Genomic DNA, 16,918 nt, shown 5'->3' with positions numbered 1-16,918 from the left:
CCACTGCAGCAAAAAGCTTACTGTGGTGCTGATTTATTTTAAGAATAGTCCATTAATTTTATTTTTCTTTAAAAAATAAGAGTTGGATTTTCTTTTCTTCCCGATTGGCCAGCTGGTATAAATAATGCCACTGAAATCAATGTGAATTTTCCTACCATCATTGCAAGAGAATTGGACTGTGGTATTTGTGTGCTTTTTGATGGTGATTTTTAGAAAAAGCTTCTCAAAAGGTCTTTCTTGTCCTTCTTTTGTATATCAGAAAATTTACGTCTTACTTCTCATCTCTTTCGTGAAAGTCTTGAGAACTGGAGGATTATGGTTGTCATAAAAATGAAATCTGGGAGGGCTAAGAGTTTTAATCAGGTGAGTTAGAAGCTGTCAGGTTTTTAGTTGTGCTTTTAGCTTTTATTTAACTCAAGCTTTAGACAATGAATTGTTGAAAGAAAGTTTCCTTTTGAAGTATTTGTCGCTCTCTCTTCTTAAAGAGGATAAAGTTCCCATTCTGGAACTCTTTCCCCAAAAAAGTCATGAAAACCACACCTCTAACATTTAGCAATAAGAAGAGAAGGGGAAAAAATAATTTATATATTGCTGAAACTTTGGCTTGTAAATGGAATTGTTCTGCAGCCTAAATATGTGACGATGTTGCCTTATTCTCTCTTTATAGAAATGGAAAAAAAGTTGCCCCAGTACATGGCAATTAATCTCACTCACAACAGATACTTATGTAGTATAGATACACAGTAGTCCCACCTCACAGATGCCAATTTCTCCCCACTGGTGATAAAAGGAGCCTTAGGGGTCAGGGTCACATTTGACTGCCAAGAAGTAAATTCAATTCAGTGAATCTGTGTCTCCTGGCCACTAGTTTTATATCCTGGCTCTTGCTTTCTCCAACCTGCTTGTCCCTGCTCTTAGAAGCCTTCATGTTACACTCAGATAAGTAGGTGTTTTGCTTTCAGTGAGATCAATGGTAGTATCTGTAAATTCTGGAAAAGAGGATCCTTTTCAAAGACAGTATAATATAGAAAAATAACTCTTGCACTGGAAGTTCCTGAAGTTTGAAATCCAGCTGCAGAGACCAGTTAGAGTAGGTAGGCTTGGTGGGAAAAAGTTGTGTGGAAAATAGGAAATAATCTCCACAGAACAAACTTGCCTGTTTCATAATGAGTGGTGGAAAATTCAAGCTCTTTGGGTCAAGAACAATATTTTCATTCTCAGTTTGGGTTAGGGAACCATCTTTTTTATCTCAGTTCATATATGACTTTGTACAACAGGTTCCTGGCCTGGGAGAGGACTTTTATTTGGGCTAGGTTAATGCAAATGCGTTACAATGCAGAAGTCATATTTGTGTTTCCCCCAAGCCTGAAGTGGTGTGCAGGGAGACCCAGTGGAGCTGAGTTAACATGTCTGTCCTAAAAAGCCTGTTCTTTTAAGCTATGCAGCAGCACCATGTGTTTTCTCTGGCAATAGGAGATGTCTTTTTCTAGAGAAAAAGGGGTAAATGTGACTTTAATATGCAGAAAATGCATTTTTAATTTAATTTTGAAATACCCCATTTTCTCATCATATGATAAAGCTCCCGATGATGGCATGGAGCAATAAATATTAGAATTGAATCATAGAATCATAGAATATATCATAACACACAGTTTTGCTTCCTCATGAACTTTAAGGAAGCAAAATCTGGTTTGACAGTATCTCCAGCTCTGTCTTTCATAGGTGCTTAGCCTTGACAATTTTGGTTGAGATTTTTATTGTGTGTGCTGGTCAGGGCAGCGGTGCTGCCTGGTCTTGGCTCAACAGAGAGCAATTTGAAGTTATTGTGAACAGAGCTTTTGCTGCACTGAGGATTCTCTTAACAAAAGACTGTTAACATTGATCCAAATAAAATAATAATATGACTGAACACGTTAAGGACGTGGATCAATACAAGTTTAAGATACAATGTTAGCACTTGTTTCCCAAGAGACCATAGCACAAAGCAAGTACTAGGGCTGCTACACTACTGAAAACATAATAATTTAATGTAAACTTGAAAGCAATTCAGAAATAGAGAAAATATTATTTTTTATTAAACCCTTCAGCGCTCTTGTCCCTCTTTGTTAGCCAAACTCATGTACTCAATATAATCTCTTGTCTTGCACTCCAGCTTGAAGTGAAAATAACCATTATTCCTATTATTGTTGCTTCAGTGCAATAGTATCACAAGTGCTTACAAGAACACAAAATCCTGTTTAGATTAATCCTTGTGTCTGTGACCTGATGCAAAACCTTCTAGAGTCAAAGAAAGTTTTTGCCCTGAGGTTAATGGCCTTCAGAAAAAGTCACATGAATTTGCACACAAGAATGGAGGGCAGAAGAATGACCTATAGAGAAGGGGTTTTTTTGTTTACTTTCTTTCCTCGCTTCCTTCATTCCTTGGTTCCTTCCATATAAAACTGCCACCTCAGCTTCACTTCTGCTCAGTTTCCACAGGATCATGGGATAATTCAGGCTGGTAAGGACCTTAGGCCTCTAGCCCAACCTCCTTCTCAAAATAGTTTGACAGGTTGCTCAAGGCTTTATCCACTCAGGTTTTGAAAATGTCCAAGACAGGAGGGAGACTGCACAGCCCTGTTGATTGACCTGTCCCACTGTTTGCCTATTCCCATGGGGAAAATTAATCCTCATACTCAGACTGAGCTTCTCTTGTTTTAGTGTGTGCCTCTTGTCTGTCAGCTTCCCACTGTGCACCTCGGTAAAGATGTCAGCTCTGTTGTGTTGCTGACATATGTTCTGCTGGGTCTGCCATCCCACCTCCAGGCTGAACAGGTCCAGATCCATCAGCCCTTCCATGCAGCCCAAGTGCTCTGGCTCCTGAGCATCTGGACAGCCCCTGCTGAGCCCATGTAAGATGGTTGATGTCTTTCCTTTACTGGGTGACCCAAAACTGCACACAGTGTTGTAGATGTGTTCTAATGAATGCTGATTAGTGTTGGAGGATCACATCCCTTGTCTGACTCTTCATATTTCCAGGGATCCTGTTGACCCTCTCTTCTACCAGGCACACTACTGTTTGATGTCCAGCTTTATATGAACCCTATCTCTTTTCAGCAGAGCTGCTCCCCAGCCTGTATTGTTGCAGGTCATTCTTTCCTCCTTGGTGTGGGACTTTGACAGAAAACTCAACAAGGATAAATGCAAAGTTCCTACTGGTCCAGTCCTCCAGCTTGCCTGGTTGACAGACCAGCCCTCAAGAATATTGGCTGGTGCCCTGCACATTTTGGCGTCATCTACAAAGCTTAAAACCAAGCACTATGCGACCTTTTCCAGATTGTTGGTAGACATGATCAGCGAGGTACCAACACAGACTTATGCAGTATCCCACTTATTACCATCTTCCAGGCTGTGTATGACCTATTAACCATTTAAATGGTTACCAGGTGGATTTGGCTGAAGAGAGGAACAATAATTCCACTGTAATGGTTCTACATGCTATAACATTTTAAGACATCATAAAGAAGGAGTGAGTGATAGCATCTTACACTTTGGCACAAAGTTTACTGTGCTGTTAACACTCATTGGTTCTCTAGTGAGTCAATGAAGGTATTAATGATCAATAAATCACTTCCTTGAGATCTTTCAGCAGCAGCAAGGAAGATGGGGAAATGGCTGCAGTGAGCAAAATGACCCCCTTCCAGTCTCTGGCCAGTGAATAACGCTAATAAGCCTGTACGTAAAGATTTGTACAGAATCATCAGGCTTCATAAAGCCGTACTTTATGAGTCATGTCTAATCGCTACTGAAAGAAAATCAGTTGAAGTAAAGGAGCTCATGACCCAACACTTTAGACTATCTAACTCTCATTTATTTTTCTGTGCAGTGTATTGGTCCTTCATCACATAAAGACTCAGAAACAATGACATATAGAAACAAATAGTTCAATTGTCTGGAGGACAGATCTGTGCCACTGAAGGCCGTATAACAGTCCCCAAGAAACAACAGAATTCAGTTACCTTAAGTGCAGCTCCAGCTGTGAGTAGAGGAAGTGAACAAATGCCCTTCTTGCCAAAATTTCTGCATGGCAGTCATTGACCGCAAGCCCTTGGTCGTTAATGTATTCCCCATTTATACATTTGGTACCCGATGACAGCACAATAACCTGAGCTTGCCTGATGTCCAAACCTGTAGGAAGAAAAACAAAAGGGTTGTGAAAGTTGCCGGGGGTGAGTACGATATCATGATTGTTAAAGTTCTCACAGCCCACGTTTTGATGTGGCAGCCAGACAGCCCTAATAGGATGCTTGTTAAGGTGATGATACGGCCTTTAGAATATGCGGGAATCTCACATCTCTGTGTTATTAGAATAATAAGGGCTCTATTTCAATCTTGCTGCTAATTCCAAGATAAAAGCTCACCACGAAGTTTACTTGTTAAATCAATAACTACATCATAGGAGAGCATATGCTGTAGGGAGGTAATAAAGATCTCCTGCAGTGCTGATAAATGGCCAGGTTTTTATGAGCTGTTGAAGATATTTTCTAGTGGGAACACACACTCCCTGTAATGTTAGGTTTCATTGCTGTTGCACTGTAAGTAGTAAATAAAATGCAAGTAACATTTCTGGAGCTGGTCTTTAAAAAATACCAAGAAAAAAACGAGATCAGACTTCCAGTCCGGTTTACTTTTAGTTTCTCTGAGAGCAGCTACATTGGTGCCCTTTTCACTGTGGTCTCAGGGATGGAGCATTCATTACTGAGATCAGCTTTGTTCCTCTGTTGCCTCTTCAGATAATGGTGATGGCAATTGAAAGATGTGCCTTTTTTAGTCCAGATAAACACTTTCTAGGATTAAATCCTAATTTCATTGGAGTAGTGGCAAAATGCTTACAGACTTTTCTATGATGTTACTTCAATTTTAGAAAAGCTTTAGGAATTATTTTACAGAGTCACCAATATTATTTTTTCTTATGATGAAGCCTATTGAATTAGCAGAAAAAATGAAAAACTGCAGAGAGTTTTTGGGTTAGCAGCACCGTAGCTGGGGCCGTGTTCTCTTGTAAAATCTATTGGTGCTATATAAGAAAAAAGCTGAAGAGAGAAGGAAACTATATTTTAAACATAATGGGCTGGTGCAGCCAATGATTCCCCACTTAGTAAATGTGGTCAACAGTACTTTATGATCTCCACACAGCACTGGGACTAGTAGTGGATGACATGGTATAGCACTGTTGTCATGCTTAGTGTATATAATTGAAAGAGATACCAAAATTATTTCACACCTATATCAGGATAAAAACTACATCAGTTTAGTAGTATTGTGGAATTGCAGCATTGTGACATTTGTAGGAGAGGTATAAGTATTGTGAAAAATTCAGTTAATCACCTCTGACCCCCTGGTTGCAACAGTCTCATAGAGAAGTTGTTGTAAGTCCTGGTGATGAAGTACACAGCACTGTATGCCTGTGCTGAAAGTTCAATCTCTATTTATTACTGTAAATGTGGCCCTAAGAAAGTGTTTGGGAGTATCTATTAGAAAAAAAAAAAAGAAGAGCTGGAAATCTTAAACCCCAAGCAGTGAAGATGGGAGCACATGGGAAAGATATAGAGGAGAAATGGAGTTACAAAGACTTTGTGTTTACTTGTTTTGTTACTAGGTATGAATTGAGTTGGACAAATGACAAATGTACTTTCCCTACAAAGAAAAGTGTCTATACTCTGTACATTAAAATTTCTTTGCTTTAGGGTCACTGCTTTAATGAGAAAAATAAAAGGTATCTTAGATTGATGCATGTCTGTCTAGTTAACTGTGTCTTTCTCGTGGACTAACATCAAACATTTCACAAGGCACTGCTGACACAGAGGCATTTGAGTCCCACTCAGCGTCTCAAAAAAGTAGTGTATACTTTCCTGAACAGTATATAGTATTTTCCTGGTTGGAAGGTCCACGAAAAGAATCAGCTATTTTTTTGTTCTATTTTACTTGTTTGGCAATGTAGACAGAGTCTTATTTTCCTCAGTGCAGCAGGAGTACACCAGGAGGCAATTCCCTTGTACAGGAACCCGTGAGCCTCTCTGCCTACCTCTGAGGACCTCTGTCAATATCCTTCTCAGGGCAGTGAGACCAATTGCTTCCTTCTCCTTACATTAGCATACCCCTGGTGTGCCTCCTCCTCTCCCCCTTCACCTCTCAGTCAAAGCACCAGGCTCTGCAAATACAAAGCAAATCATCTGGAGAAGCCCTCCTGCTCTTCTGCTCTCCAGGAGCCATACCTTCTTCACCCCTCCCAATTGGTCCAGTACACAGTGTTATGTCTTTTATTATTTCAGACATTTTATCCATAAATAAACTTAACTCTTTTTCTCTTCTCATCTGAGGGTAATTTGACGAATGCACACAGGATTTTCTGTAAGATCTGGACTTAGTTACAAATGAAACAGAAAGGCACGGAACACCTATTTAATGCAGCAATAAAATGAAACCCTCTGATGTTGTTTGCTATCACAATGTCCAGCTGCACAGCAATAGCCAGTGTGCTTAGGGTGTTCATTTTTGAGTGAATTAACTCCATATGTTAGCTTTCAGTGATATGGGGCCCCAGTAGGTAGTCATGTGTGGACACAGCCTAAGGAGTCTGCCAGTCCTGGCAAAGTGCAGTTGTTTGCAGAACATCACTTAGATGTTGCCTGGGGCTGGAGGCAACGGTTTCCAAGAATTTGCAGAAGCAATCTGAGTGTTAAACATTAAAAATCTCCATGTATTTTCCATTTGCAATGTCAGAAAATAATCCATGTTCCTCTGTGCTCAGAAATACCCAAGAGTTATGTCTCACTACTATGGCACTCAGAAACACAGGTGTGCATGACTTATGCATTAGCTCTGAAATATTTACACCTCACTGGGGAGCCAAATGGGGAAAGTGATCTGTGACCAACATAGCACCATTCAGTGCTGCCTGTGAGGGCACCCAGAATGATGAGAAATACTTCCAACAACCTGACAGTTGCCCGACGTGTTCAGGAGCATCTATGCTAACAGATTGTCCTCTAGCGTGCCTTGTTTTGTACATACACAGAGTTGGAGGTTAATCCCCTGTGAACTGCTTGATATTATTTCCAGTGAGCATGGGAGGAATTTTTCTCTGAGAACAAGACACGTGATCCCTAGCTGATGAAGGCAAATTTTAGCATTGAGTAATCACATTGACATTTTAGGCAGCATTTCCAACTCTGGAGCCTAGATACTTGCTTCAGTGATTCAGAATTAATAGGCACTTCTGTACATTTGTCTATTTTGCGTTAAACCCAGTAATTACTAACTCTTGTTATTAATGTTTACTTCCTATTTTATTTTGCCTGCAGAATACTTCAAATTTCTCAAGTAATTTCTATTTACGAAAGTAAAGCTACCCCCTAAACATTGATTGATTTAACCTCAGACATATAGCAGATCTAGACTGTGCACAAAATCAAATCATGCCAGGAAAGCTATAGCTTTGTGAGTAGGAAAACCCTACACTTAGCAGTAGCTGGCACCACCAGCCATGTGGCACCTTCCCCACTTAGTGTCGTACAGAAGGCTATGACCCTAAACAAAGATTGCTCTCTGCAGGACCCGTGTTTGTACTGAGGGGAGTCAATCTCAGATGAAAGATCCAGGGATCTAACTGTGCTCAGGTTATTTGACAAACAAGGAGAAATGGGCTACATTATCATGACCTTAACTCCTGACCCACTGATTGTCAGAGTTCATGAGGCATTTCCTACCCTCGCTGCCTTCTGCAAAGTAATGTTTGAGAAGACATTAGGTTAAAAGTAACTAGTGAACAATTTATAACACGCACCTGCATTAGGTTTCTATTATTTGCCTAAAGACTTCTAATGGTTTTCAATTTGAAAAGGAAATGGAGCACGGGAAAGGAAATTGGGGAGCTGTGTCAGCATAGTGGCTGAGTCCTGGATAACACCCTGTTGTTAAGGACAGCTGAGAGAGCAGGAAGGAAATTCACCACATTTTATCTTCACAAATTTTGTCAATTAATTAGTTGCATTATAGAACAAAAATATATCCATAAATGACACATTGCCTTTGATCACAGAGTCAGTCTAATGATCTGGTGAGGTGATGAGTCTTTCTGGTGCTCTGCTGCAAGCCTGAGCCCACCCTGGGGTCTAGAGACAGAGTCTCCTCTCACATCCGGGGAGGGGCAACCTGGAACCCCCTAATATTATTTTTTTTTGTGATAGTACAGACTTTCACATCAGAGCCAAGCTGTAGAAAAGAAACTGGATTTTACTGTAAGCGATTTTCAGTTTGCTGACACCAGTGGTGAGATTCGTTTCAGCTGTTCTGGATAACTAGAGTTGAGATGTCCATATCTGAGCTAATTACTAAAGACTTTCTTTATAGTCAAAGGAGAGGAACTTTCCTAAGAGGTGATTCATCTGGCCTAGTTCAGATACTTGTTTTTGGATAGTCTGCATTATACCTCCGTATTGCCAGCTTCTCTTCATGGACCCTGAACACCTGTAGACAGCCAGCAGAAGTACAGCTTTCTACACTGTAGACAGATGCTTTTACTGAGATTTCTCTAATTACAAGTAAATATAATTTACCAATCAAAATACCAATCAAAACCCCTCAAATCATAAAAGGGCCAGCAGAACAAATCTGCAGCCTTTAAAACTTTTTTCCTTCCTTAAGTTTAAACTTTTTGAGGTTTTCTTTTTCCAGCTTTTCCCCCCCCCCGAACGATTAAGGATAATTATATCAATATTGATATATTAATGGATAGTCATGTTACCTTGAGCTGCGCTATTACACACAGAAAGCAAACAGTGCTATCTTCCCTACATGACCTCCCAAAACACGAGTCCTGCAGCCACAGAGCTTGCAAAAGAAATGATTCAGAAAGATGCTGACAGAAGTGACAGTAAGCAAAATATGAGGGCTTGCTCAGCAGATAAGTTGGATATGGAGAACTGGATGACATCTTACAGACTACAGTTATGAGCTGGGCTTTCAAGTCAGTCATGGCTATAAACAAAAAATGTCTACACCCATCTTCTTGGAGACACAGCTCTACCAATGAAACAAGCGAGTTTTGGCTAGTCTAGTCAATGTTTCCACTGATTTTAATAGAGTTACCCTCACTTCTAGTGTGCTGTGATCATTAAGACCTTCCATAATATAGAATTTGTGGCCCTGCATATTTATGTGTTGGAAACGGAGAATCAAAATCACCGGGTAATCACAAGAGGTGTTACATGCAATCAGAAAACTGAATCACACTGGCTGTGTTTTGGAGAACTCCTGTGACACTCATTGAGCTTAATTCACATTGAACAGGATGGAGTTTACAACTGCTAACACCAGAGTACAGCTGGGATCACACTTTGGCTTCTCAGCAGCTGGCACAGCACATAAAGAAACACCAGTCAGTGTGCAAGCGACTATTGCACTGCATGTTTTAGACACTGCTAGTGGGGGGTGATATCTTCTTTTTCGACATGACACCGTGAAGACAACTCACTGCTCAAAATGTATTCATTTTAAATTAGAAAAATTAATCAGAAAAATCAGGTTTGATTAATTAAAAAAAACCCACCTCTTTCATTGGGTGGGAGACAACTTACACAAAATCCTACATGGTAAAAAGGAAAGCCAGAAATAATGATAGTGTAATATCAGCCCTTGTGAATAATTCATGGGATACGATTTCATGTTATTTTAAATGGTACTGCTTCTCTCTCTGATAAGCAATAATTTTATGCTCTTTCTTTACCTTTTTTAACAAATCAGTCAAAAGGATTGTCTGTTGTTATCTGCAAAAAAGTGTATTTGGAATAATTTTCAAGGCAGCTTAATTGAGCTCTGATCACAGAGGAGTTTTTTTCTTTTTTAATACCCTCTACTCATAGCTGAATAAGTTCAGGTTTCCATTTCAGGTTTGTTTAGGAAAGGAAAATTTCTTGATGTTACATAGCACTGACAAGTCTTGCATTATTTTCTCTTATCTTCTTCCCTGGCAGCTCTACCACATGCTTAAAATGGCTTTAATTTTGTAATAAGAGATAGTCAAGACATGAAAGGGCAGTGATGCTGGAAAAGCTGCCTGCAGGGACACACCGTGGACTCAGTCCCGCACCCCACTGTCCCAAGGCAGGTCCCTGAGCCCATGCAGAGCCCTGCAGGGAGTGGGCTCCCAGGCTGTGGAATGCTGCTCAACACCGTGGGAGTGGGCAATGTCCCATTGAAAATACTTCTGCAAAAGAGGCAAAGAGCTCTTCTCATCTTCTCCCTCAAAAAAATCAGGGAAAGGACACATTTCTCTGGAAGCAGAAACCATTGTCCCTGTATTTTATTTATTGCACAGCAGGTAGGTCTATGGTTAGAAGTGAGGGGTGTGTTTGTCCAGGTCCATTAGTCCATTTGCCCTGCAGCTTGGTGATGCATCTACAACACCCTCTATTCTGAGGTTTCAAGAGGAGCGAAATCAAAATGTCTGTGCAAGGAGGAGCTGAGGATTGAGGGACTGGTGTGTGACATGTTGTGCCTTGTCCTTCAGTTTCGATGTAGAATATGCACTCCTGACACAGGGAGCTCTGCTGCCCCCAGCTTTGCACGGAGAGCAAAACCACACTCATGACTCCAAAAAGAATGAATATGTGGCCATAAGAGAAGAACTGTGTACAGCAGGTATGACTAGCAGTATGCATACATCTACTACCAGCATGCATTTTTCTACCAGCCATAAAGACTCTGCTGCAGCTCAGTTTTTTTTCTGTCCATTTTCTGTTGTATCAGTGGTGGTGACTGTGATCATTTCAGTGACAAGCAGCAGCCTGGGACTTCAGTGAGCACCCTGTCTGTATCCCATGGCTTGCAACTGGGTGTTCTGAAGAACAGCCCCGAGGTGGATGGGAGCAGCTGATGTGAAGTGGCTGACTAAAATCTGGGAAGAAAGAAGTTAAGTTAAGGGCTTATGAAAAGTAATAGCAGAAGTCTGAACAAAAGGCAAATATACAGCTAGCAAATAATAGGAATAAAGAAGTGGCTAGCAGTGAAGTTATAGATATATTTGGGGGTATTAATGGAATATAGTCTTTGAAATGCTGGAGTTGCACGAGGATTTCTTTTCCTGACATCAAACTGTGGGTTGTGTGGAACTGAATATATTGTATTTCTGTGGAAAGAGAGGGTTTAAAGGGAGCCTCTGAGAGCTTCATATTTTCTTCCGTTATTAATATGTTGAGTAATCCTGCCTCTGACCACACTGCCTAGGGAAGGCTTTTCTTTGCAGTGGCCTTCATCTTTATCAGTGAAGGAGCAGGGGCAGAGTCACGGTCCTCTCTGCCCTGATCTCTGACCCCTCTGTGCTGGAAGCAAGAGCCAAGGTATTGTCTGAGAGTGGCTGTGGCTCTCCTTTCACAGCCAGGCACAGTAAATTTTCCCTCAAAACATGGGCGTGTGTCTGTGTGCGTGCGTTATTTGTAAACAAATTCCAAATTCAGCTCCTCTGGAAGAAAAATCCCTTTCTGACACAAGCCCATTTTGTACTATTTGGTCACATCATGGGTGCCTGAAAAAGGATTCTTGCACTAATCCATTTTACAAGATACTCCTATGCAGGTCTTTCCATTAAGCCTTGGTCAAAAGATGGATTTCCCAGTTCGGAAAAGAATGGCAAGGAGATTGTCAAAGTGGATGTGAATCAAAAAACAGAGGCAAAATTGCTGGGCCTGAAGAGAAGAGTGAAAAGCAGGAAAGACTACAAAAATTAAATATACAAACTATGAACATGGTGTAAGTGTTTCTGAGTACCTGGAAGGTGAGAGGTGGGTACTAAATTTAGAGCAGTGCAACTGAGGTCCTGAGATGACATCAAAGAAAATAAAAGTCAGGCTGAATAACTGGTGAAAATTATTAGCAATGAGATCCATTAGGCTTGAATGGTCTCCCAAGGTAGTGTTGAAAGCCCCATTGCTAATTGATTCATTTAAATCTAGACTGGAAAAAGCACTTGGGAACGCACCACAGGGAACAATCTTGTGCTTGCAGGGAAATGGACTGGACGACTTAGTGGTCTTTCCCAGTTCTAATTTCTATGGTCCATTTCTTTCCTCCCCTCAGTGGACGGAAAGGATGAAATCCCATCAGCTTTGCTTCTGAGGAGTGTGGAAGGAGATGGTGCTTGCAAGCACCGGTGCCCTTTGTCTTCCCTTCCTTTCCTTAATGTGGGCTTTGGAAATCCAGAGGGGGAGGAGTCAGAGTCAGGCCAAGCCCCTGCATGCTTCATCCTGATACAAAATCCTTGAGGATTTTTTTTAACCTAAATTGATAGTGGCGTAATCAAGTTATTTGAGGGTCCTTTCCTTTCATGTGAATTTGAATAGTGTCTTTCTCCTCAGAAAGAGAGCTGTGTAGGGGCTTACACATAATTCTTAATTTTTAAACAGGATTGTACTGCACTTTTCTTGCCAGGTCCTGACTGCGGATATTGGCATTTCTCTAATAGATGCTCTGCCACTGATATCTAAGCATTAAGTAAATTGACAGTCTTATATACTAGTAAGATCCTTAATTGCAGTGAGAAAGGATGAAATCCTAAATGTGGATTGTGGCAGATAAGTGCAGGAGGAACTTATTCCTTTTTTTTTTAATCTTAAGTGTACTTGTATCTAAAAAAAATCTTCCTATGTGTTCTACTAGGTCAGTAAGGTGAAAGAAATGGTTGCTGTCACCAAGCCTTTATTCACCAAAGAAACTACTGTTTTTAGGATGAGATGCACTCTTGGTATTGAGACTGGGACAACTTCCAGTTTGGCTTATCACAGAGCAGAATAAAAGTCTGACCTTGCCAGCTCCTTGCTTGACACACTTAGGAAACAGAAGAGCCTATTTTTAATTTTCATGTTTTATGCTAATTATTATACCCATCCCTGTGGCCAATGCAATTATATGTGACACAGAGCCAGGACCTTGTCTGCATCCAGGTTTTGAGAAGTGTCAGTTACTGTTTCAATCAGAAAAATACTTTAAACATCAAGAATGGAAAGCTAAGGCCAAAGACTGTAAATAGTCAGGGATAAAAGGCTCAATGTCTGAGAAGAGGTGGCTGCTCTGAGATGGGAACCAGAGTAACCAGTGGGCAAAGCAGGGAAGATGTTTACTGCTGAAGCTGCCCAGAAGGCACCAGTAAGATATGCTAGAGACACCTACAGCTTCTTCTGCTGGTGGAAAATGAGGGACTCAATTCCCTTCTCATTTGGGTCATTTTCCTGTGGAAGTGCCTAAAACTGCTGATACGAGAGGGTTTTTTTCTCTTCTTGCTAAATCTGTGCTACCTGACAGCTAAGAGGACAGAATTAGGTTAGACAATAACAGCAAGGAGGGGCTGTGTGATGTGCTGGTTTGGGTGCTCACCTCCAAAAGTGAAGCTCTGGTTCTGTACTTAGTCCCAGCTGGTGCATGCATTTCTTGCTGTTTTGTGCAATATATATAATCTGACCCGGGGAGATGACCCTGAATCTGTTTTTCTCTCAGTCTGTGCAAGGCTACAGGACTCTGTTCCATCTCATGTTATGTTTCTAAGTGATCTATCTTCAACTACTTTCTGCTCCTTAGCACTGATTTAACAGAAAAGATGAAAAAACGCTCAGTGTTTCACTCGTAGGGGGAGTACTTGCAGTGACATGCCTAAGCCCACATTTTAATAGAAGTGATGAAGCTGGTGAAGCCAGAGTTTTAACTACAAAATCTCAAATGTCCTTTCAGCTGGAATTTGGAAACCTAAGTCTGTTGAGCTGCAGGAACCCTACTGTGCCTGTTATAGGTCCACATTACAAAATTCAGGAATAGAGTTGCAGTTATGGAAAAGGGATAGTTTTATGGGGTTCAAGGTTATTTAGAGAGACTCTGAAGATTATTGATTTAGGGTTTATAGCCAGAGAAAAACAGATTTCTGAAATACATGATTGCTAATTTACCTGTTTTAAAATATTTTGAGAAAACCTGTCACGTGGTGATGACGTGTCAATCTTGGTGCATGTAAGAAGTTGATAATGTTTCCAAGAATGTCAAAGGACTTTGTGCCATGTCCTTAGGAGCATCAGACAGCAGAAGGTGAAGAGACCTTATGATATTTCTGAAAGGATGTCAGCAGTTTGGACACCTAATTTTGATTTCAGAAGTTTCAATTCTCATTGAAACATGGAATCTCTCTGGGACCAGGCTTTTAGCATCTGTCTAACTGTGCAAATGGGACCCAAGAGCCTAAACTACTTCTGTGACTCTCTTCTTGCAGGAATGGGCTCTGGACACTAATCTTTAAATCATTCACTGTTTCTCTGTTTTGGCCACTCAGGTGCAGCATGGGATGGGGCAGATTGATACTCTGAAGGCCTGAATTTCTATTATATTTTACTACTTTGCAACTTTCCTATTTATACTAAGGATCAGAAATCAATTGGACATCAGTATTCCTGATTGTACTTAGATGTCAGGCTTTATGAGTCTTAATGTGACTGTAAAGATCCATGGAGACGTATTGTCAACTTTAGTATTTTCTGTTATTCCACTTAGCAATGATTAAGATCCATTCCATGAGATACAGATGATAATTTACCATCTTTTATCACAGCATGAAATTGCTATTTAGGGCTCTTTTGTCCAGTTCATCTTTATTTCATACAAGATAACTGAGAAGACCTCCTAATTTGCTTTTAACATCAAAATGATTGTCAGCCTTAAAAAAAAATAGAAGGGAGAAAATTGAAGTGAGAAATCAACTCATAACCTTTTTCTGTGAATGCCACACTGCCGTGAAAAGGACTGAAATTTCTTAATGCTTCATTTTTAACAGAAAGCATGACAAAAATTTCCTATCAGTATTTAAACTGCTAAGATTTGTCAAACACAAATGGGAAAATAGTGTTTGAATAGCAGTTTCATTTTGTCCTTAATGATTATGGGAGGGTTTTTTTTGCAAAGAGGACCTCAGCAATAATAGATCATCTCCACACTGAGTGACAGGAATTCTTTACTGTGCCTTGTGATTTCAGGTAGAGCACAAATGTGTGCCCATATCTGTTCAGAGCTGGCAAAGGCCAAATTCTATCCATGGTGTAAACAGTATGAATGCCACCAGCCTCTAGATTGGTGTGTGGCTCACACCTCCCACCCTGCTCTGCCCTACCCTGTGACTTCCTATCTCCCGGCTCCAGGGGACAGGCAGCACTATCCATGCTCTCTCCTCAGTGCCCTGTGCAGTGGTGAAGGCAGCTGCCCTGCCTGGTGACCTGTGGTGGGTCCACACTCTTTGCCGAGCCCGGCAAGTGCTGCTTTCTCACCAGAGGCTCCTCAGCCTCCTAATCTGTGACTCTGGGCATCGGGGCTGGAGGTACGTAGAGTGCTGCAGTCTTGCATTTGGTGCCCTGTGTTAGAAAATATTACCTTTCTTGACTTTTCGGTGGGAAGGTACAGCAGATCAGTGGGTTAAAATAAGATGTCCAAATTGCAACTGAGAGACAGAAAGACAGGGAGTTGATGGGTCACCTTTCCATGACAACAGCATCAAGAAACAACCACTGTTGAAATGAAATATTGGTTGTTCCTGGCCAAGAGCCAAACACCCACCCAGCCTCTTGCTCGCTCCACTCTCCCATGGGACTGGGAGGAAATAGAAGGAAGGCAAGACTAATGGATTGAGATAGACAGTTCATGGTTACTCGGCAAGATAAATGCCATAAACCCAACTGTCTCCCCCTTCTACTTCTTCCCCTGAACTTTTATTGCTGGGCACAGTGTCCTATGGTAAGAAATACTCCCTCCATCAGCTGAAGACACCTGTCCTGGCTATGTCCCCTTCCAGCCTCTTGCCCACCTCTAGCTTACCAACTTTGGATTTATCCAAAGCCACAAATGCAAAACATGACTAAGGAAGTTGACTCCTTGCATCACATGCCTGGATATATATATATACCTGTTCTGAGGTGATGGTTTGTGTTTGACTTGGTGTTTTCCAGACTGTCTTTTCCACAGGTGAACTCATGTTCTTAATTTACCATATATGAACCCATTGTGTCTTCAGATAAGTCAGGGGAATTATCTGGATAGTTCATGTGCAGTAAAACTTAGGTCCTCATATTAATACTATGCTACAATGACAAGTATATTTATTGTTCTACTTGGAGATATTCTGTGGATTACGACTTCCTGTATGTGGAAGATTTGAATGCACTGTCTCACTTGTTAAACACTTTTTCCTAGAATGAATCAAACAATTTTTGATAGAACAATCTTCTCTGAGTGTGTTTCAACAAAATTAGAGTATGTTAGAGTACTGGCAGATTTCAAATACATTATAACTGAAGAACTACTAAATAATTTATTTCAGCTCTTCCATCAGCTGAAACATTTATTTGGATCTGTTATGTGAATTTTAAAATTATTATTATATTCAATTATTATATTACATCAACTGGTATCTAGTCTGATAATTTGCTACTGCCTAGGCTGATTTTTTCAAGATTGTCTTGATGTCTACTAACAAAATATTTTGGAAACTTACTTTCAAAAAATGCACGGAGATTTTAATTGTCATCACAATTCAGAGCAGAGCATTTCTAAATGCACTGGACTGCCTGTTTTTCTGACTAGCAATTTATTACTGCAGAACTTTCACAGTCAGTCAATAACATAATTTTCGACATTTTTTTTCTTTCTTATACATTGGAATTTGCCCTGGGTGCTACAGCATAAGTCAATTACACTGCCCAAATGTAACTCTCTTTGGTTTCCCTGGGAAATTGAAATGAGAGAAAAAAATGTCAGAGTTCAGAAAAAGAAAACCAATCTAGCACAATTCTGTTTCCTCTGTACAGATTTTGCATTATCTTAACAGCAGTTATCACAGAATCACATTGTGCTTTTTACC

General features: G+C 40.6%; 1 protein-coding gene across 1 annotated transcript in view; it reads right to left on the bottom strand.

Moving 5' to 3' along the window:
* Window positions 1-16,918, bottom strand: part of ADARB2 (adenosine deaminase, RNA specific B2 (inactive)) — a 304,235-nt gene that overhangs the window by 40,469 nt on the left and 246,848 nt on the right. Inside the window, exon 5 of the mRNA XM_027686967.1 lies at window positions 3,999-4,167. Within this exon, the coding sequence (XP_027542768.1) occupies window positions 3,999-4,167 (169 nt within the window). The remainder of the gene's footprint in view (window positions 1-3,998; window positions 4,168-16,918) is intronic.

This window comes from Neopelma chrysocephalum, unplaced genomic scaffold (assembly GCF_003984885.1).
Source record: "Neopelma chrysocephalum unplaced genomic scaffold, ASM398488v2 Primary Assembly neopelma1_72, whole genome shotgun sequence".
Lineage (NCBI taxonomy): Eukaryota > Metazoa > Chordata > Aves > Passeriformes > Pipridae > Neopelma > Neopelma chrysocephalum.
Note: the sequence above shows the minus strand (reverse complement) of the source record. Positions and strands in the feature narration are given on the sequence as shown.